The sequence below is a fragment of the Bos indicus genome, chromosome 19, assembly GCF_029378745.1.
Source record: "Bos indicus isolate NIAB-ARS_2022 breed Sahiwal x Tharparkar chromosome 19, NIAB-ARS_B.indTharparkar_mat_pri_1.0, whole genome shotgun sequence".
Lineage (NCBI taxonomy): Eukaryota > Metazoa > Chordata > Mammalia > Artiodactyla > Bovidae > Bos > Bos indicus.
The window spans coordinates 41,682,185-41,704,562 of NC_091778.1; the positions used below are offsets into that span (position 1 = coordinate 41,682,185).

Below are 22,378 nucleotides of genomic sequence, written 5' to 3' on the forward strand. Positions count from 1 at the left end.
ACCAGGTCCTGGATAAAGGGGGAGGTGTGGAGAAGTAGCTGTCCTCTTGAAAAGGAAATTTGCACTGGCATGAAACCTCAAGGACCACAGTCTAAGAGGCTCGTATCAGTCTTAGCGCAATTGAAGAGGGGACACTCCAGTGTTCTTGCCTGAGAAACGTCATGGACAGAGGAGTCTGGTGGGCTACAGTCCATGGCATTGCAGTCGGACACAACTTGGAACAACGCACAATCCGGCAGACTGTGATTTGGGGAAATAGTTCTTGATGGAAATGTGGCATAAAATGAGAAGTGACCTAGCAATATGGAATAGAGTTTTGTAAGAAATTAAAATTTATGTATAGAATAATAGTTGCATATATTCAAAGTCTGGCTAAAGGGAAAAAAAGAGAGATCAAAAGACCAGCTCTGGTTTATGCTGCCAGTTAGCTAGGCCACTGGGTAGCTAGCTTTGAGTTTACCTATTTCCTCCTCCAGATCCCGGGTGGTGTGGAAGTTTACTACAAAGGCTGTCCCTGGTGTGGGGCAGCAATTGAATTCAGTGTGGAGCTGGCAGCAGCTGTCCTTGAGTCCCACAAATCTTTGTGGTACATCTTCAAATGACAGTTGGGACTCCCTCGTATGTCCCTTGCTGCTGCTGCCACACAGCCAGAGAACCATTGACTCTTCTGACCCTCACCCCAGATTTCTCTTTGAATCATGTCAGTTAACTTCCCTTCTCCTCCCCTGCAGAGTGATGGGTAACTATGGGCCTGATCTCGTGGGGTCATACAAAGAATGCCAGCCAGCCTTGGGGGTGGGTCGCTGGCAGGAGGAATAAGCGTGTTTAGATACTTCCCTCTCACCCCTGCCTCTTGATTCTCCAGTCCTGCAGTTAGATCCCATTGCTCTCCCTGTTGCCCTGGTAACCAGCTCAGCAAGAAGAAACTCAAGCTCAGCGAAGCCCCCAGGTTCTTTGACCTCCCAGCCTGCCTCTCAGTGGGCAGAAAGAAGGCAACTGTTAGGGGCAGACAGATCAGTCTTAGGTAGTCCTGCTGTATCCCCTTCCAGAAGTCCATGGACTGGGTGCTTAAACTTTTTGCCCCCCTTCTCACAGGTGTTAATCACACCGCCCTCTCTCCTTGTTTCTTCCATCATAGAGTGTAGGTGCCTTGACAACCATCTTCCCCACGAGGTCAGCACGTGGGCCTTATGAGAGACTCAGAACAGCAAAGGACTTAGAATCCCAAAGTTGTCTCCCAGCATCAGTAGCCCACTTAAGTTGGGTTGTCCCTCTAGGGCAGTAATTCTCAATCCTGGCTACACAAATCACTTGGGGATCCTTTAAAAAAAAAATACCATAAACCTTGGCCCTACCTCAGAGATCTGATTTAATTAATTTGAGGTGTGGCCGGGGCAACAGTATTTTTTAAAAGTTCCTTGGATTACCATGTGCAATTGGGGCGAGAACCACTGCTGTTCTAGGAGCGCCGTAACTTGATGCTGGTTTTCCTCTCTGATTCAAGGTCTTGAACTTAGTCTATGCCTGATATCCTTGAGTAATTGGAGGGTGCTGGGGTCCTGTTCCCCAATTCCAATTTCCAGGAGTCTCTTTGACCCTTGTATTTGCAGCCCCCACACACTCCACACTCCCCAATTCTTCCCCCTTCCTAAATGACAATCCCAAATCCTGCCCAGAGAGGACGTTACCAAGGCAACCAGCTTAATCTGGTAACTGTGGCATGTGCTGGGAGTGGAGCCCTCCTCTCTTCTTACTCAGTTCATGAAATGCCTGGGGAGCTCCAAGCCACTCCAGCCAGCTTCCCCTGTTGACCCCAGGGATAATAGGGTATCCAATGAAGAGAGTATCAGGAAACTGATACTTGGATCTCTAGCTTCTCAGCTAAAATTGTGCTCTCTCCTTTTTTACTGTTCCTTTTTGCAAATCCACAAACAGATGGGTGTGCAAAGCTTTAATTCTGCGAACACATGCTCTTGTACACATCGGACCAGATAAGCACACACGGTGACACGTGTAGTACACACCCTGTTCAGTTCTACCACCACTCCCAGGCTTTCGCATTCCTGTCTCTGCCTGGCCCATGCACAGTAAACAGAGGTGGGGCATTGTCCAAGGAGCCTCAACCCATATGTTGCCTGGTGCCACTCCCCCACCTTGTTACTTTAACCTTGACGTGCTTACCCTGAGCATGTCTCCATACCCGCCTCTACCTGGGACAGTCTATCCTTAGCGACAGAATGCTTTGGGCATAGGCATCAGAAATAAGGATTATCTGGAGTGCATATTCGGTACCACTTCCCCACTCCATGGCGATGTCACCTCTGGAGGGTCTCTCTATGCCTCATGGTGTTGGTTGGCAGTTCTAGAGCTTGTCACCCATCTCCAGGGCTCTGCTTCGTCCTGCTGCCAGTAGGTGAAAGTGCCCTTGTGCTCCTGGTCTCGCTCTCCCTCTGCCTACCATCTCTTCTCCTCACCCTAATTAGACTTGCCACAACCTGCTGCTCTCTGCTTGGCTCCTACCTGCCTGCCAGTACCTGCCTCTCACAGGCCAGGCCATCACCATCTATTGCGCCCTACCAGAAAGGGCAGATGGGTGGTGCCCCCCCTTCCCCCTCCCCCCTTCCAATGCCAGTTCACTCGAGGCCTACCCAGCCCTTTTTACAGAAGGAAGATAAAGACCACATACTCCACTGAGTATGGCAACAGAGGGCACAGTCGAGATCGAGAGTGATGGACACCCAATCAGCAATTTTTGTAGGCCTCCCTCACTTGAATACAGGCAGGTCCATCAAGGTGTGCAGCCTGATTTTTTGCAGTGATACCAAGAGTCCTCCTAAGCCTCGAGCCAGGAAGCTCCCTCTCCACTGGTAAATGGCTCCCTCACCCTTGCCTTTAATGTCTGCGTCTACTCCGAACCCAATCCATTCAGCCCCTTACTGTTTCTCTCACGGTCAGCCCCAGCGCCCAAGTTCAAGCCTCGCGCGGCCCAAGTGGGCGGGCCCCTGAAGGGTAGGGGCGGGGACTGGGCGGGGACTGGAGGAGGGGGTGCGGTCTCAGTTCTGCCACCTTCCCCCCGGCCAGGAGCGCAGCCGCCGACGCCGCCGCCGCCGCGTCCTCACAGCCTTGCGCTCCGCCCGCTGTCTCTGCCGCCGCAGCCCGGCCCAGGAGCGCAGAGCCTTTGGGCACCGGCCCCGCAGCCTGCCCACCCTTCGGGCCGCGTGCGCTGCAGCCGGCATGGGGGGCCACTGAGAGCCGGCACTCCTTCCCTCTGGTACCTCCCCCGGCCACTGGCCACTGGACTCCGGCCAGCGAGCCTCGGGCACCTCTGGCCCCTAGTCCGGAGCCTGGCACGGCCCTCAGCTCTGCCCCTCCGGCTCTGAGCATCGTGTCCCCGCCCCCCCCGCCCGTGCCTGGGACACCTGGGTCCCCCGGCGGCCCTGAGGAGAGGGGCGGGGGGGGGGTATGAAGCCGCTGGAGAAATTTCTGAAGAAGCAGACGTCGCAGCTGGCGGGGCGAACGGTGGCGGGAGGTCCCGGCGGGGGTCCGGGGAGCTGCGGCGGGCCTGGAGGGGGTGGGGGACCTGGCGGGGGCGGCGGTCCAGCCGGGGGACCGCGGCCGCTGCAGCGGCGTCAGAGCGTGTCTCGCCTGCTGCTCCCAGCTTTCCTCCGGGAGCCCCCCGCCGAGCCGGGGCTGGAGCCGCCCCCAGAGGAGGACGGAGGAGAGCCGGCGGGGGTCGCGGAAGAGCTCGGCAGCGGGGGCCCCTGTTGGCTGCAGCTGGAGGAGGTCCCGGGGCCCGGGCCGCTCGGGGGAGGGGGACCCCTGCGCTCCCCTTCCTCTTACTCCTCAGACGAGCTGTCCCCCGGCGAGCCTCTGACTCCTCCACCCTGGGCCCCTCTGGGCGCCCCCGAGCGGCCGGAGCATCTTCTGAACTGGGTTCTGGAGCGGCTGGCTGGAGGGGCCACCAGGGACAGCGCCGCTTCAGGTAAGGAGTGGGCTGGCTCATCCATCCCGGAATAGGGTTTGCCCCATCCCCCACCCGGTCCTCTTGCTTGCCCTTGGACAGTGATGGTGGCGCCTTGCGGGAGCCTTGGTGTGGGGTTGAGTGGTCAATTGAAGTGGGGTAGGGGCCTATGGGAAGGACAGAGCTTTCTGCAGCAGAGAAGTGGCAGTGCCACCTTCCTCTGCATAGCAGCCTCAACCACGCCTGGAGAAGAAGCTGAACCCCTTTTCCTCATTGAGCCTCCCTTCGTCTCCCCTGGACATTTCATCCTGACCCTGTGGGTCCCCGGTGTTGACTACCTCCTTCTGTGGCTGAGAATTACAGCTTGACACACTAAGATGGAAGCTGCCCAGACCAGTCAGTGCAGCCCTCTAGAGGTGGCCAAGCCCCAAAAGACCTTATAGGAGTCCCGGGTTCTCTTTAGAAGGCCCAGAGCAGAGGGCTGGCCCACTCGGAGGGGCAGCGCCAGACAGGCACACAGTGGCCCAAGCCGCCTTTAGGCTCTGGCAAAGGGATGCATTGTCCCTAGCAGCTTGGAAGGGGGCAGGGGGGCATGTGTGGAGGGAGGCATTCTAGTTTGGGGTGGATTCAAAGGTGTCTGGTGGCTGGGCAGAACTCAGGCCCTGCAGCATTCAGGGGGGTCCAAACCTCTCCAGCTCCCGCCCTTCCGGTGGCAGGCCTCAGCACAGGGCCTCTTTAAAAATAACCACACCCTGAGAGGCTTATTCCCTAAATGATGAAGCTATTTTGCCACTCCCCACCAGCACCCCTGCTAAGGAGATTTTGAGGAAACTGAGGCCCCAGATTGCTGGTTAGCGGCTGAAGTAAAAGATCCAAGGGTCTTCAGGGCTAGTTGTCAGCATTTCACTAACACCCAGTGGGGTCTGAGGATTGGGAGCCCAGGCTGAGGGCTTACAGATGTGAGTTTCACACATTGCTCCCAGACCTTTGCAGGGAGCCCTAACCCAGGTGTGCAGAATGGGGCTCCACTCCCCTAGATTTTTCTCAAGACCCAGGTACTCTCCTTGGCTCAGGTTGCAGTTGCCCTGGGGAGCTGACACCTTTTGGATTTAATTAGAAAAATATCAGACACACACAGCTCTCTTAACCATAACTTCCCGCCTACAGCACACACACTGTGTCTCTATGACACATTCCCTGGGGAGGCTGTGCATTGGACCAGGGCCTGCCTAGGAAGAGACAGGCACCAAGCTGTAGCCCCTATGGCACCATTTCCCCCACTCTGCCCCATGGTCCTCTTCCTTTGCTCTGTTTATCTTTCCTGTGAGATAAAGAGTAGAGGGAAGGTTTGGGGACATCCCTAGTCCTCATCCCCATCCCTGGGGCTGAGGATCAGGGCTGGAGGGGCTCTCTGACTCACTTTAAAGACTGGGCAGAGAGAAAAAGGGAGAAACTGTCTTTCTCCTTTTGCCAGGGCCTGGTGCCACAGATGCTGCTCAGTGTCCCCTGAGGAAGGACTCTTGAACTGTCACTGTATTAGCTGGACTGGCAGGCTGGATCTCCAGAGTAACTGGTTTGGGGGAACCCCAAAGCAGTTCCAGAATAGATGAGAATCAAGCTTAACCTGCCACTCTATTCTCCAATATATTCTTAAGCTATCTCAGTTCCCTCCCAGGGTGTGTGGGCAGAGGAGACTTGCACAAGCTACCCCAAACAAGCCAAAGTAGCCCCCCGCTGCCCACTGTACTTCACTCCGACACTCTGCTTGCCTCAAGCACAGTGAGAAAAGAACAGAAACGCAGGAGTCAGGGTTCTTACTCCAGCTCCAGGCAAGTTCCTCTCAGCTCTGGGCCTTGGTTTCTCATTTGTGAAATGAAATCATTGAAGTTGAGGATCTCATGTTGATTCACCCGCTCCATTTTCATGGCTAGAATTGGAGGCCAGGGGATGGTGACCCAAGGGCCATCAGAAGCCTTGGGGCAGTACCTGGGGACCTGGCCCTAACCTGTTCTGATGAGGACACCTGGCTCCCTCCCCATGCCCTGCCTGTCTGTGTGTGCCAGGCGGCCCTGCCTGTCTGTGTGTGCCAGGCTGCCTTGCCCCACCCCAGGGCTGGCTGCAAGTCAGGGCGACCTTGTACCTGGCTGACTGGCTGAGCCAGGCCCAGATGGGGGTGTGGAGGGGGAAAGGGTGGTGTGAGGAGCCACTCCCCTCCACCCTTGCATCATTAACTCTTCCATCCCTGGGCAGCTGGAGGACACAAGCTTTCTATTTAAAGGCTTTGGGATCAAAGAGATGGCAGTCGTCCCTCTCCCTTTTAATGGGGCTGGTTCTCACCTGCCTAGTTGGAACTCAAAACTCTTAGGTAGGGAGTGGGGAGGGGAGGAGGGACATACACACACATACATACACACACAAACACACACTGCCGCTGACCCTACCTGTGCTTAGTTCTCTTGGCCTAGAGACACTTGTAGAGACTACCTCTCTTCCCCGCCCCGCCCCCACCAGACAGATCTCAAGCTTGGCGTATTAAATGACCCCCTACCCACGCACACTGGCGAGAAGTGGGCGTGGCAATCGGAGGGCGCCCCCTCCTTCCCTCCAGCTGCCTCGGCAGCTGCCAACCCCACCCCCGCAGCGGCTGCCCAGAACCTTCACGTGTGTGTGTGTGTGTGTGTGTGTGTATGTATGTATGGTGGGGCATGTGCAGAGCATGACTGGGCAGGTGGCTGAGGCTCCAGCCCAGCTAAAGAGAATTTGCCCTCGAGGCAAGAGAGGGGGAGTGGTGAGCGTCCAGCCAGGTCCTGGAAGTGCCCTTCTGACATCAGTGGTGGCGACTGCTCTTCCAGATACCCTGCTGGATGACATCGTCCTCACTCATTCGCTCTTCCTTCCCACGGAGAAATTTCTGCAGGAGCTGCACCAGTAATATCCTTTTGTGAAGCTTGCGAAAGGGAAGGTCAGGAGGGAGCCACTCCCTGCATCCCACATGCCATGGGATGTGAGGGGCTAAGCTCTTCCCAAGAAAGCACACCTGGGTTTCAATCCCAGTTTCTTCACTCACCAACTGTGTAACTTCGGGAAGATCACCTGACCTCCTGGGGCCTCAGTTTCCCCTTCTGTAAAACGGGGCTAAACAGTACCTGCCCCTGTGGCTGTTGTGGAGACCATTCTAGCAGCAGAGGTAGGAGTGCTTGGAGACTGCAGAGCCCTGTATGGATGTAAGGTGTTATTATTCTATTAAGAGCGCCTGTCTCCCCACTGAATTATTGCTCTAAACATCCGGTTGCCCAGCGAGTTATTACAGGGTCTGATGTAAACATCAGGTCGTGGCTGTGCTTTCATAGGGTCACTAGAGACAAGTCACTGACTGGGCTATTCATAGGGCCTCTCACCGAGTTATTCTAGGACCCAATTGTAAATGGCAGGCCAGTGAGTAGAATATCATAGGTTCTCTTTGAAACACCAGGCCTTACACGGAGAGATGGTCAGGTGTGTGGTTAGCACCATTGGCCTTTATCAGCCTGCTGTGAGCTCTGGGCTGTGGGCTGATCAGGGGTTGGGTGGGTCCAGGCAGAGTAGCTTCTAGTGAATTTCTTCAAGTGAAATTCAAACAGGCAAGAGCTGCATGTGGTCAAGTGGGTGCCATCCCTACCTATTCTGGCAAAAACCTGGGCTGGGGCATGAGGGGTCCTGGTTCCAGGGAACTTCAGAGCCTCTTTCTGTCTGGCCCCAAACCTAGAGAATTTTTGGGGGTGGCCTTGGCTCCCCTTGCAAAGCCTTGCCTTCCATACCCCTTCCCAGTGTCCTCAAGTCTGCCTGCGGGGCTTTTTCTTAACTTAGGGGTCAGCTTTGTTTGGGCAGGAGGCATGGAAGGCCCTGAGGGGCTGGGCCGGAAGCAGGCCTGTCTAGCCATGCTCCTTCATTTCTTGGACACCTACCAGGGGCTGCTGCAGGAGGAAGAGGGGGCTGGCCGCATCATCAAGGTGGGCCTGGGATGAGAAGGTGGGTGACCAGGCTGTTTGCTCTGGAAGGGGCCCTTTTGAAGGAACCATACTTCTCAAGCTGGGTGCCTGGAAGTAAAGAGGCCAGCAAGTCCTAGCTTATAGGATTCTTCTGTGCTTGAAGGCATGGAGGCCCTGCCCTGCCTTTGCAGAGAGTGATGCTGGGATGAGACCCTTGCCCTCACCTTCTTTCTCCTTGTCTCTGCAGGACCTGTACCTGCTGATTATGAAGGATGAGTCCCTTTACCAGGACCTCCGAGAGGACACACTGAGGCTGCACCAGCTTGTGGAAACAGTGGAGCTAAAGTGAGGGGAATGGGCTTGGGGAGGGGCCAGGAACGAAGTCCTCCTTGTTCCTCAGTTAGAGGGCTGGGTGCCTCTGGCCTTTGGACTCCAAGATGTCTTGATTTCAGTCCCTTTCTCTTACTGGAGAGGAGCACAAAGCATCATCTCCAGACATTTTGGGGGTCCATTCTCCCATCCACTTATTTGTCAGTCCAGTGGTGTACTGATAAATATTGAACAGCCAGCACTTCAGGAAAAAGAGCCCTGACTTGTAGCTTTTGCTGATTCCCATGGTGTAAATTCGGAGAAGGCAATGGCACCCCACTCCAATACTTTTGCCTGGAAAATCCCACGGACGGAAGAGCCTGGTAGGCTGCAGTCCATGGGGTGGCTGCAGTCCATGGGGTGGCTGCAGTCCATGGGGTCGCTACAGTCCGACATGACTGAGCGACTTCACTTTCACTTTTCACTTTTCATGCATTGGAGAAGGAAATGGCAACCCACTCCAGTGTTCTTGCCTGGAGAATCCCAGGGATGGGGAAGCCTGGTGGGCTGCCGTCTATGGGGTCGCACAGAGTCGGACACGGCTGAAGCGACTTAGCAGCAGTAGCAGCAGCATGGTGTAAATTCTCTCACCATGGTTTATTTCAAGCTCCCAACGTGACGTCATTGAATGTGAAGTTGGGAGGAGATGTGTGGTAGCAGGTCATTATGTAGTATCTTCACCATACAAATCCAACAGACGCAAATAACCTGAAGAGCACAGAGAAGAACACGGTGAAACAATTAGGAAATGACTTTTTTTGTATTATAATAATTTGGCTATAAGTTTATAAAACATATATATGTTTATATACAAATATCTATTATAATTAATTTTTTAATGGCTGTGTTTAAAACCAGTTGGCAAAATTTTCCAAATTTTAACAGTCTGCCTTCACGAGCCATTGTGAGCTGACTTCAAGACACCACTGTGTCCATCTGTCCATCTTTTCAGCCCTTTCAGTTTCTCCATTCCACTGTCATAACCCTCATTTAGGCTTCAGTATCTCTCACTTGGATTATGGCTGCAGCCTCTGATCCAGGCCTTTAGCTTATGGTTTTGTGTCTTTCTTATGCTGATGCCAGAGAGATCTTTCAAACTTGACAACCTTGTGCTTCTGTTCCCAAAATATCCATGCCCCTCCCCCAACAGCATCCTAGCCCCTCTCTGTCTGCCTTCTGCTGATCCTTCCCTCCACATCTCCCACATCCCCCCTTACGCATGACACTCCCTATACACCCACCAATTCCATGAACACCTGTGTGTTCTCAACTTCCTGCTATCACTTATATGGTCCACCCCAGAGTGCCCTCCTCCCACCCCCTTCTCTTCCTGTTGCCCTTCAAGGTCCAGGTCAAATGCCATCTTCTTAGTGAAAGCATCTTTTGGCGGTAGCTGTCCCCTCCTCCCTCCCTGTACCAACAAAACTCTTCTTGTGCCTTTATTATATCATCTAACACCTGTCTGGTGTGAGAAGTAGCTGTACGCAAGTCTGTCTCCCTCCCAGACTGTGAAGTTTTTGTCAGTAAAATTCAGCAAACAGCTGATGACCTACACCTGCCATGTACCAGGCAGGGTGCTAGGCCTGGAGGTTGAAAATAAAATTCAGTCAGCTCTCAATCTTGTAGAAGAGATAAGACACGAAGGTAAACACATATTAGCCCAATGTCCTACAGCCACTGAGACAAAAAGGTGACCTCTGCTGGTGGGTGGGATGGATAGAGAAGAATTCAGGGAGGAGGTGGCATTTGATTCGGTCATTCGGACAGCCATCCCAATGCTGGCCATGGTCCTGTTTTCTGACCTCCTTCACCACTCTCTGAACCTGATGCTGGGGCATCCTTGACCCGGTTCTGACATCCCTGCTTGATGCTACCTGCCTGGCATGCAAGATGCCTGGCCGGGCTCTCTGATGCCCAGCGGTGTCCACACCAGGATCCCGGAGGAGAGCCAGCCACCCAGCAAGCAGGTGAAGCCACTCTTCCGCCACTTCCGTCGGATAGACTCCTGTCTGCAGACCCGCGTGGCTTTCCGGGGTTCTGATGAGAGTGAGTGTTCTGGGGGCTCTGAGGGGTCTCCGGATCACCGGCGACCTCTATGGGGTTTCCTTCTGTCTCAGAACCAGTCCTTTTTACAACATCTTTTTCAGAGGCCAGCCCATTTAAGATTGCAGTGGGGTGGGGAACAGAGGTGCTCAGGAGGGGGCTGTGCCGATGCTGCCATTCTGCCCACTGGTGAAAAGCCACTTCCGGTCTCTGTCTAGTCTTCTGCCGGGTCTACATGCCTGATCACTCTTACGTGACCATACGCAGCCGCCTCTCAGCATCTGTGCAGGACATCCTGGGCTCTGTGACGGAGAAGTTGCAGTACTCAGAGGAGCCTGCGGGGCGTGAGGATTCCCTCATCCTGGTTGCTGTGGCCTCCTCAGGAGGTGAGGGTCAGAAGGAGCTGGGCTGGTCTGGGGGCGGCGGGGCGGCGGGGGAGTGGTGGGACAAGGAGAGAAACTCACAAGCCCAATGCCCCGGGGCAGAAGTAACAGCTGAATTCTAGGCCCTGGCTGCTACTCTAAGTGTGGTCCTAGGACCAGCCACAGGAGCATCACCTGGGAGCTTGCTAAAAAGTGTCTCAGCCCCTACCCCAGACCTGCAGAGTCAGAATGTGTGTTTTAATAAGATCCCCAGGTGATATCTATGCACATTAAAGTTGGGGACACACTGGTCCAGGACACTTGGATGCTGCTCTGGGTGCTTGCCCCTTACTCATCTAGGGATCTGGTCCTCTAACCTCCTCAAGCATCTACAGATGCTACATTTTTGAGACCAAAGACACAGGATGGGCCTCCAATCCCAGTGCTGCTGCTGCTAAATCGCTTCAGTCGTGTCCGACTCTGTGCGACCCCATGAATGGCAGCCCACCAGGCCCTGCCATCCCTGGGATTCTCCAGGCAAGAACACTGGAGTGGGTTGCCATTTCCTTCTCCAATGCATGAAAGTGAAAAGTGAAAGTGAAGTCGTTCGGTCGTATCCAACTCCCAGCGACCCCATGGACTCCTCTGTCCATGGGATTTTCCAGGCAAGAGTACTGGAGTGGGGTGCCATTGTTTTCTCTGCCAATCCCAGTAGGAAGGCAAAAATCCCTGCAGTGTAGTTATAGCCTTATTTTTCCTCTAAGACAGAAAAAAAATCCTGTTTTCTCAGTGTCACTGGGATGATAAAATAAGAGAAGAGCTAAAAAGAATGTTGGGAGTCAAAAGGAGGTTGTAAATGCAAGACAACCCATTTTTTGAAAACTGTCGTTTAAATACAGCATAGGCCAGTGATGACAAGTCCCGTTAGTCTAGAGTACATCTGTGCAGGGTTGGGAGCGTCGGGATGGGGCAGTGGCTGGGGGATGCAAGGGTGCAGGGGTCGATGCTAAGGCAAAGCAGCTCATTCTCCTGCAGAGAAGGTCCTTCTCCAGCCTACTGAAGACTGTGTCTTCACCACACTGGGCATCAACAGCCACCTGTTTGCTTGCACCCGAGACAGCTTTGAGGCCCTGGTAAGAACTCCCTCATAAGCCTTGGCTGGTAGCGGAGGCTGAGAGGGGCTGGGGCAGAAATTCACAAGCCTAGCCCCTGTGCCGCTGCCTGCCCCACCAGGTGCCCCTTCCTGAGGAAATCCAGGTGTCCCCTGGAGACACGGAGATCCATCGCGGGGAGCCTGAGGACGTGGCCAACCACCTTACCGCCTTCCACTGGGAGCTGTTCCGCTGTGTGCACGAGGTGGGGACTGAGGCTGCAGCTGGGTTGGGGGCCTGCAGAGAGGCAGCGCTCTGGGCTGAAAGTTCTGGTTAGGACGCTCCGCGCCCTTGCAGCATGCCCTGGGGCAATGTGCCGCCAGAACCTCTCTAAGCCTTTGTCCCCGTATCTGGGGAAAAAAGAAGAAAGAGAGGACCATCCCCCGCCCCCCATCAGGGTGGTTCAGGATCCAAGTGGCGCTTATACAGAACCTGACCCACAGTTAGTATTTGTAAAATATTCACTATTAAAGAAAAGGCAGCGACAGTAATGTCGATCAGATGGTTCAAGCGCCTGGCAGCGTGTAAGCTTTCGGTAGATGGTAGAGTATTATTAATGTTGGTTGTTTCCCCTCCCCCTCGTTGCATCCTGTCCTGTCCCCGCTTTTTCTATTTTCCACCCCTCCCGCCCCCGCCCTCCTGCCTGTCCTGGCTCCCCGCCTCCCACTGTCATCTCCCCGCCCCCCGCCCCCATCCCACGCCCTGGCGGCCCCTCCGCCGCTGCGGCTTCAGCTGGAGTTCGTGGACTACGTGTTCCACGGGGAGCGCGGCCGCCGGGAGACGGCCAACCTCGAGCTGCTGCTGCAGCGCTGCAGCGAGGTTACCCACTGGGTGGCCACCGAGGTGCTGCTCTGCGAGGCCCCGGGCAAGCGCGCGCAGCTGCTCAAGAAGTTCATCAAGATCGCGGCCATGTGAGTGCGGCCGGCAGCGGAGGGGAAGCCCTGGCCTCCCGCCCCTCACTGACCCCGCCTCCCCGCCCGCTCACCCCGCCTCCCGCCGGCTGATCCCGGCCTCTCGCTCCCGCAGCTGCAAGCAGAACCAGGATCTGCTGTCCTTCTACGCCGTGGTCATGGGGCTGGACAACGCCGCCGTCAGCCGCCTGAGGCTCACCTGGGAGGTGAGATGACCGCCTCCTCGCCTCCCACCTGGGCCGGCCCACCTCGGGGATCTTGGCCTCCACACACAGTCTTGACATCCCTGGGCTCACCCCAGAGATCTTTCCCGGGACGGCTGCTCGCCTCTGGGGAGCTTTTGTGAGAACTGGAAGGAGGTGCCCTCTTCTGGCGAACACAGCTCCGGGGCACCGGGCAGGGCTGAAGGGCCGGGTACCTGTGCAAATCAGTGAAGGCGAATCCGCGCCTGACCGCGGGGTGGTGGGTGGGGGTCAGGCAGCCCGGCCCAGGTCTCAGAATGGGCTCTGGGATTTCAGCCCGCACCCAGGGAGGCTTTGTGCGTGGCTCAGGCATCAGCAGTGTCCTCCATTTCGCCAGAAGAGATCATTCCTCTGGGCTGCTGCCAGCGCTCCAGACCTAGCCCAAGGCTGGGTCTACTTTCCCACCCCGTAGGCTTCCCAGCCCCTTGCCAGGCACTCCGGCCCTTTCCCACTCTAACACCTGGGGATTAGTAAGGAGGGCCCATGAAACCCAAGGAGCTCCAGAATCTGACATCTCCTTCCTTCAACCTGCAGAAGCTGCCAGGGAAATTCAAGAACTTGTTCCGCAAATTTGAGAACCTGACGGTGAGTGGCTTTGGCTCTTTTATCTGCCACTGGACTGGCTCCCCAGAGACTCAGTGCCCGCAAACCTTTCACCTCCAGCTTCCCTTTCAAGGTTTTCTGTGTCTGGGAGCCCCCTTTCCCACCCCTCTCCTCCAGCCCACCACCCTGGGAGGGAAGCTGGGAGGGTTGTGGCTTTGTTTTCCCCAGAGAAGAGGATACAGCAGTGAAGTCCCCACTTAGACACCCAAGCACACCCATGTCTGTTTGGAGATATTTGTAGGGAAGGGGCTGGGGGAGGGGGAGGGGGACAACTTTGGGGTACACTGGGCCTATTTGTCACTTTTTCCCTCTGCTGTGGAACCCTAGGACCCCTGCAGGAACCACAAAAGCTACCGGGAAGTGATCTCCAAGATGAAACCCCCTGTGATTCCTTTCGTGCCTCTGATCCTCAAAGGTGAGAGTCGCTTCCAAGCTATGTTCCTCTCCACATGTTCCATGCCCCTTTCAGACCCTCAATCCCCTCTCAATTCAGCTCTGTGTGTGGCCACATAGAGAGAAGCCCCCAGGTTGAATGTGGTTTAGGGGAAGGGAAGGGCCCTTTGGACCTCCTCTCCCTTTTTTTTTTTAACTTTTATTTGCATTTGTGTGTGTGTGATCTATTCTCCAGCCATACGTTTTTATTTCTTCAGTTTCTTCTGGGATGTCTTTTTCTTCTGTGCAGCCTCCTCTCTGGTTCAGGAACAGTCTGTTCTTTTTCAATAAGGATCATCTCCATGTGGCAGGGAGGGCTCACATATGGGTTGATCTGACCATGAGCTCTGTAAGACCCGCCAGCATCTTGGAGGCTTTGTTCACTGGGGTGTGCTCAGTGACCAGGGAATCTACCTCTCCGCCCTCAAGTTCAGCATTACTCTCTGCATTTTTGAGCATGTGCAGTAAAAATTCAGTACTCTTTGCACCACCAACCCTGAGTCCAGCCCCACTGTTTGGTTACCGGCTCCACCACTGTAACGACTGGATGGCACGCGTTGCTTCTGTAAAGGGATATCCTTCAGATACTTGGTGACTTTTTGGATATGTAGTCCCCTTAGTGGCCTGGGCAGTTTCTCGAGTATTCTTAAAGTGAACACAAAGATTTGAACCTCTTGATTTGCATGATTTTCTGGGGTCAAGTGAACAGCGAACCGGTTTTACAGGTCTCCTCAGGTCGCTTCCAGGAAAAGTGGATCTCCCCCTCTAACCCCTTTGCTTCTCTCCCCATCCCTAGACCTGACTTTCCTGCACGAGGGAAGTAAGACCCTGGTAGATGGCTTGGTGAACATTGAGAAGCTGGTGAGTGACACTGCCAACCCTAGTCCCATGAGTGGGGCACCTGGTACCCTCCCTCGCTCTTGGCACACACACGCCTGAAGACAGCACCTTTCCTCATGGTGCCCAGCTTGCCTGGCAGACTCCTGACTGTCTCTCTGGTGGTGTCACTGTGGCAACCTGCCCATGAGTGGCAAAACTGACAGGCAGCTTGGGGCGGGGGGAGCTCTGCCTCTCCCTAACCTGGCCCTCTGCCACACCCTTCTTTGGTCCAGTGGAGGAGGGGGAGCCTTGGGAGGGGAGCACCTTTCTGGGCCCTTTTTGGGACTCAGTTCTTGTCATCTCCCAGCATTCAGTGGCCGAAAAAGTGAGGACAGTCCGCAAATACCGGAGCCAGCCCCTTTGTGAGTACTCGGGGTTTTGAGGGCGTTACAGGTGGAGGTTTGACAGAGCAGGAGGGTTTCTGGGAGACTCCCGCGCTCCAGTGTTTATTTCCTTAAACGTCTCATTTCTCCATTCTCTCCCGGCCTTCCCGGGGACCCTCCTGCCCACCAACCACCCCAGTCCACACCCTTCCTTCCCTTGGGCTGGTTGTGTGCAGGGGAAGAAGGACACCCTGACCGCCTGCCTCCCTGTCCTCGCATCCCCAGGCCTTGATATGGAGGCCTCCCCACATCACCTGCAGACCAAGGCCTACGTGCGCCAGTTCCAGGTCATCGACAACCAGAACCTCCTCTTCGAGCTCTCCTACAAGCTGGAGGCCAACAGTCAGTGAGAACTGAGGTTCTGCTTGGCCCCTCACCAGGGTCCTTGGGCACCTGGCACTCAAGCACTTTGCACGACTCCCTGCCCACATCTGACAGCTTTCTTCTGGAGCCACTTCCTGCCCCACGGGAAGGAGTTGGGTGGACTGAGCCCTGGACTCATAAGCCTGTTCTTCCTGCTGAAGTCCTCTCCCCCGTGCTCCTTCAAGCCCGAGCCACCCTCTGCTGGTTCCTGCCCTCTCAGGGGAAGCAGTGGGCAGAGAGCTCCTTCCCTGGCCCCTCCCATCCAGGTCTGTTCCGGAGATGGAGTTTCCCATCTCCTCTACCCAAGCAGGCAGGAAGGCTTTGCCCACCCCCCTCCCCATCTCATCTCACAGAGCAGAGCTGTGGGAGGGGTTGGCAGCCTTCCTCTCCACCACCTGCCTGGCTTCTCCCTGACTTCTTCCTGGTGAGGGCTGGGACCCCTAGATGCACCCCCAGATATGATATTGCCCTTGTGTCTGTCTGCGTGCGTGCGTGCGTGCGTGTGTGTGTTTGCACATGCGCGTGTGGCCCCTTTGCAGGAGTAGCACTGCATCTGGCATTTGAGGGAAGGTGCTGTGTGTCCTGGGGAGGGGGTCCTTCTGTTTGGTGCTACCCTTGTCTGCTCCTGGGATAGTACGGGGTGCTTTCCCCACCCCCACCACTCCCTGCCCAGCTCCTCCGCTGCCCTGCACACCCAGGCTTGTGGCTGAAGCTGCTCCGGAGGGCAGGGAGCAGCAGCAGACAGGAGGGTTACCATCAGCCCTTACGGGTCTCCCACTCAGACCTCCTAAAGTTCCCTGGGTGGGCTCTGATGAGAGGGTAAAAGATGCTCAGGGAAACACAGGCCTAAGCTGCCTACAGGACCCCCCCCCCCCACATTGCAGTGGGGTGAGACGTGGTAGCAGGAGTCAGGGTTGATTTCTGCCCATCCTCCTGATTTTAGGGTGTCTCACTGCTAAGAAGGGCGTTATCATCTCCCTTTGGCCCTTCTGCAAGGATGCCAGCACGTGGTCTCATCCTCCTCCCTGTCTTGACTCCCCCCTTGGTCCTTCCCATCGGAGCTGGGTGGGCTGGACCCCTGTACTTGGGTCAAGGCAGCCGCTCCCTGCTCCCCGACATGGGGCAGGGAACGGCAGAGACTGGAAAAGCGAAACTGGGCCCTGGCGATGCCTCTCTTACCTCTCAGTCTCCCCTCCCTCTCCCATCAGGGGCCTCCAGGGCTGAGGGTGCAAGACTCCCGGCAGCTACGGGGTGAGGTTTCCTGGCGCAGCCTCACCCTCCTTTCTGGCACCACCTCTTTCCCTTCCGAAGAGGCAGCAGCAGCCCCAGCCAAAGAAGCTGCTGCTCCTGCTCTGAGAGTGTATATATTTTTTACCAAAAGCTCGGGAATTGTAAATTTATTTTTTAAAACACACGGAGGGAAAGAGCCTTGTATCATATGTAAACAGTGTATCATAGGTTACGTTGTACAGTCCCTTTTATACTGCGGTCTGTCTTGTTCCTGCCGCAAAAATATGTCTATAGACTCCCCACCCCACCACATCCACAGGCACTGTGTCCCACCCCCTCCATCCCTAGAGACAGTGACCTCTGTCTGTCCACTCTTCCCTGCTACTGCTGATGTGCGCTTCTGTCCCTGCAGCCACCCTTCCTCCCGACACCTCTCAGCAGCCTTGTCACTCCAGCGCTCACAGTCCTCACCAAACCCTGGGCCCCCCCTGGTCCAGTCTCGGCTGCTGCCCACCTCTGGCCTTGACCCCTGCCCTGCTGCCTCCCACGGGCCTCCCAGACCCCTTCCCATGCCCCATAGCTCTACCAGAGTGAAGCGTGTGTGCTGTACAGGCTCGGTTGTCATTGCAGAAACCTGCTGGAGTCAAAGCCGATAAAAGTCTATGAATCCACCCTCCTGCTGTTCTCCATTCTGTTTCTTTGAGGCTGGGGAAGGGCCAAAAGGGGAGAGAGGGAATCCATCTATCAGGACTCTGGGCTGGGCTGTTCTGGAGTGACTGAAAAACTTGGGTGAGAGGGAAAGATGCTAGCCTCGGGAGTCACGCCGCCTAGTGCCTGGGACTTGCAAGAATGAATGTTTTAGCTGTTCCGTGTTCCAGGCGTGCCATGGATATGCGATCTTGGTTAATTCTAACACTGTGAGGTGGAGGATGGAAGCTGACAGTCCCAGCAAAGTGTCTAAGTTACAGGGTGAGTGAGGTGGCAGAACAGGGCCCCTAACCCAAATCTGTCCATTGCAGACAGCGTGCACATTCTCTGCTGCTACCCAGATGCATGCACTCTGCACGCAACCAGTATCTACCAGTTATACTAAGATGTGGGGCAACTAGAGCTTAGTGTTTGGCTCTAATGGGAGCCTGACCTCCAGGAAACATTGCGTACTCAGTCACATGTGAGCCGTTGACCTTCCCTCCTGCATCAGTTTTTCCCTCAGTCTCCTGCATCTCAGAAAATAGTCTTCCCATCCACTCAAGTTTTTGAGGCAAGAATCTAGGGCTCCACTCTTGATGATGCCCCTTTCCCTTATTCCTCACTCCTCATCTGCCTGGTCCGGCAGCTTCAATTGCAAAACACATCCTGGGACTTCCCTCGTGGTCCAGTGGTTAAGACTCTGCACTTCCAATGCAGGGGACATAGGTTTAGTGTCTGATCAGGCAACTGAGATCCCACATGCCTTGCCAAAAACAAAAACCAGCAAAACAACCAAAACCAAATCCTGATCGGCCCACTTCTCCATTACCACCAGTCCAAACCACTTTCATGTCCTCCCTGGATGCTTGCGCTAGCCTCCTACCTGGGCTCTCAGCTGCTTCTCTCCAACTGGCTTCTAACCCCACCAGTTAGTTCCCCATACTGCAACCAGGGTGCTTTTTTACAAACCTAAATAGGATAATGTACGGCTCAACTTAAAGAAGGGCTTCCCAGGTTGCACTAGTGGTAAAGAACCTGCCTGTGAATGCAGGAGACAAATGAGATGTGGGTCCGATCCCTGGGTCAGGAAGATGCCCTGGAGGAGGGCATGGCAACCTACTCCAGTACTCTTGCCTGGAGAATCCCGTGAACAGAGGAGCCTGGCGGGCTACAGTCCACAGGGTCATTGCTGAGTCCACAACTGAAGCAACTTAGCACACACACATTGAAGCTTAAAGAAAGTGGCGATACCAAGTATCAGCGAGGATACAGAGAAACTAGGACTTTTATAAATTGTTGGTGGGAGTGTGAGTTGGTACACCCAGTTTGGAAAATTGTCTGGTCATATCTACTAAGACTAAATGTACTCTGTACCTGTCACCTAGCATTTCCACTCCTGCTGCTGCTAAGTCGCTTCAGTCATGTCTGACTCTGTGCGACCCCATAGATGGCAGCCCACTAGGCTCCCCCGTCCCTGGGATTCTCCAGGCAAGAACACGGGAGTGGGTTGCCATTTCCTTCTCCAATGCATGAAAGTGAAAAGTGAAAGTGAAGTCGCTCAGTCATGTCCGACTCTTCTCGACCCCATGGACTACAGCCCACCAGGCCCTCCGTCCATGGGATTTTCCAGGCAAGAGTACTGGAGTGGGGTGCCATTTCCACTCCTAGGTGTATGTATACCCAAGAGAATTTAGTGCCTGTGTCCACCAAAGAATATATACAATAATGATCATATCATTTTGTTCATGATAAAGAAATGGGAAAAAATCCAAGCTTCCGTCAACAGGTAAATGAACAAATTGATTGTATATTCTTATAATGGAATATTACATAGCAAAAGAAAGGAACAAATGACTACTCCCCTCATGGGCTTCCCTCGTGGCTCAGCTGATAAAGAATCCACCCACAATGCGGGAGACCTGGGTTTGATCCCTGGGTGGGGAAGATCCCCTGGAGAAGGGAACGGCTACCTACTCCAGTATTCTGGCCTGGAGAACTCCATGGACTCTATAGTCCATGGGCTTGCAAAGAGTCGGACACAACTGAGCGACTTTCACTCACCTGCGTAAATGAATCTCATAGATATAACATTGAGTGAACAAAGCCAGATGTATGGACTACACACATACAATTCTGTTTAGAGAAGTTAAACAACAGGCAAAATTATGGAGAGAGAAGTGAAAATAGTGGTTGGTTGCTCGTGGGATGGGAGAGAGTACTGAAGTGGTGTGAAGAAACCCTCTGTGGTGATAATAATGTTCTACATCTTTTTTTTTTCAGTTGAAGTACAGTTCATTTACAATGTTCTGTTTCAGGTGCAAAACAATGATTCAGTCTTATATATATACATGTATATAACACACATATACACATACATATTTTCTTTTTCAGATTATCTTCCTTTATAGGTTATTAAAGATATTGAATATAGGAGCCTTCCCTGGTGGTCCAGTGGTTAGGATTCCGCCCTTCCATTTCAGGAGGCATAAGTTCCATCCTGGACAGGAAACCAAGATTTCCCACGTGGCACGATGTGGCCAAAAAATTGAAATTAAAAAAAAAAAAAAAGCTATTGAATATAGTTCCTTGTGCCATACAGTATACACTTGTTTATCTATTTTATATACAGTAGTGTGTGTCTGTTAATCCAAAACTCCTTCTTTGTTCTCCCCCCCTTCCCCATTGGTAACCATAAGAATGTTTTCTACGTCTGTGAGCCCATTTGTGTTCCATAACTAAGTTCATCTGTGCCGTTTGTTTTAGATTCCACAGATAAGTGATATCATGTGAGGTTTGTCTTTGTCTGGCTTACTTTTCTGTGATAATCGCAGGTCCATCCATGTTGCTACAGATAGCATTTTTTTTCATTCTTTTCTACGACTGAGTAATATTCCATTGTGTATATGATATGTACACCTCTTCTTTATCCACTCATCTGTCGGACCTTTAGGTTGCTTCCATGTCTTGGCTTTTGTAAATAGTGCTGCCATAAACACGATATTCTATATCTTGACCTGAATGTGGTTACAGTGTGACTGTGTGTTCACTGAGATTTATATTAATACACTTTACTGTAATGTTATATTTCAATGAAAACAATCCTGATTGTAACACTCCTCTGTTTTTGATAACACAGATTAAAAACAAAAATCTCCCCTCTCTGACCTCACTTTCTCTCTCTTCTCTCCCTCACCCTCTCCAGCCACACTGACTGCCTTCCCATTCCTAAAACACATTTTTGTCTCAGGGGTTTTACCTTTGCTCTTCCCTGAGTCTTTCCTGAGTGCCCTGACCACCCCCCACTTTGTCTCCCCTAATTCTCCTGTATATTCTTCAAGGCTTTCATTGCTACCTGACATCATCTATACTTCCTCATGTATTTGATTTTCCTGCCCCCGGAATGTTAGCTCCGGGAGTCTGTCATGTTCCTCTTCAGTACCAAGAGCGGTACTTGGCACCGAGAAGACACTCGATACATATTTGCTGAATGAATAAATTAGGTTATTTGAAATAGGAGTCGAAAGAGGAGGACAAGACACAAGAGGATAAGTGCTCTAGGAAACAAGTCAAAGAGATTCACTTATGGTCTGTGGGTTCAGGGTGGTGACAATAAAACTTCTTAAAAGACATGATCCAGGACTTGCAGGCACAGAGTTGGATGGCCTACGTGTGGATGCGGGAAGTCGGGGATGACGCCCTGGGGCTCTGTGGGCTGTGTAGGAGAGGGTGAACTTACTTAGTAATGCTGCACCTCCAGAGGTTGGCTTAGCAATGAACAAAAAGGCGGAAATAATTTGAAGCAGTCAGACCACTGTATTAATAGATGCTCTCTGGATCTGGGATTTGGAGTGAAGAATTTAAGCAGTGCCTTTTGAATCCACTAGGTGTCGCCACCAAGATTACGTCTCACCATGGAAGAGGCCTGGGACTGGTACAGTTGAGTCTATCACAGGGACTATTCCCAGGCATGAGAAATTTGACTGGAATATCCCAAATCTTTCATTCTCTGCCTTTCTACTGGGTCTTTCCCATTACACATTTAAACCTTCTCAATTCTTGCCAACCACCCCCGCCCCGCCTTTTTTTAATTTGGCTGCGCCATGTGGCATGTGAGATCTTAGTTCCCCTACCAGGCACTCATCTCACATGCTAGCAAAGTAATGCTCAAAATTCTCCAAGCCAGGCTTCAGCAGTATGTGAACCAAGAAATTCCAGATGTTCATGCCGGATTTAGAACAGGCAGAAGAACCAGGGATCAAATTGCCAACATCCACTGGATCATAGAAAAAGCAAGAGAATTCCAGAAAAACATCTCCTTCATTGACTACACTAAGGCCTTTGACTGTGTGGATCATAACAAACTGTGAGAAATTTTTAAAGACATGGGAATACCAGACCACCTGACCTGCCTCCTGAGAAATCTGTATGCAGGTCCAGAAGCAACAGTTAGAACTGGACATGGAACAACGGGCTGGTTCAAAACTGGGAAAGGAGTGTGTCAAGGCTGTATATTGTCACCTTGCTTATTTAACTTATATGCAGAGTACATCATGGGAAATTCTGGGCTGGATGAAGCACAATCTGGAATCAAGATTGCCAAGAGAAATATCAATATCCTCAGATATGCAGATGACACCCCCTTATGGCAGAAAGTGAAGAGGAACTAAAGAGCCTCTTGATGAAAGTGAAAGGGGAGAGTGAAAAAGCTGACTTAAAATTCAACATTCAGAAAACTAAGATCATGGCATCCAGTTCCATCACTTCATGGCAAATAGAGGGGAAACAATGGAA

General features: G+C 53.2%; 1 protein-coding gene across 2 annotated transcripts; it reads left to right on the forward strand.

Annotated features, from left to right (window-relative positions):
• The first annotated feature begins 3,072 nt into the window (after positions 1–3,072).
• Positions 3,073–17,568, forward strand: RAPGEFL1 (Rap guanine nucleotide exchange factor like 1). Of its 2 annotated transcripts, none has more exons than XM_070773420.1 (15): positions 3,073–3,982; positions 6,814–6,892; positions 7,815–7,950; positions 8,177–8,274; positions 10,232–10,344; positions 10,560–10,727; positions 11,724–11,836; positions 11,937–12,059; positions 12,587–12,765; positions 12,881–12,971; positions 13,542–13,592; positions 13,938–14,025; positions 14,839–14,903; positions 15,229–15,283; positions 15,530–17,568. In XM_070773420.1, the coding sequence occupies exons 1-15, from the start codon at positions 3,463–3,465 to the stop codon at positions 15,652–15,654; spliced, it is 2,004 nt and encodes a 667-aa protein (XP_070629521.1). In that variant the 5' UTR covers positions 3,073–3,462; the 3' UTR covers positions 15,655–17,568. The 2 variants fall into 2 exon arrangements, with proteins under 2 accessions (XP_070629521.1, XP_019838028.2); XM_019982469.2 differs by having other exon boundaries at positions 11,739–11,836.
• The last annotated feature ends 4,810 nt before the right edge of the window (positions 17,569–22,378 follow it).

Coding starts and splice junctions, on each gene's coding strand:
- RAPGEFL1 (XM_070773420.1), top strand. CDS start 3,463: ATGAAGCCGCTGGAGAAATTTCTGAAGAAGCAGACGTCGCAGCTGGCG. Junction 8,275..10,231: donor GTGGAAACAGTGGAGCTAAA/GTGAGGGGAATG, acceptor TGTCCACACCAG/GATCCCGGAGGAGAGCCAGC. Junction 14,026..14,838: donor CGTGCCTCTGATCCTCAAAG/GTGAGAGTCGCT, acceptor CCCCATCCCTAG/ACCTGACTTTCCTGCACGAG.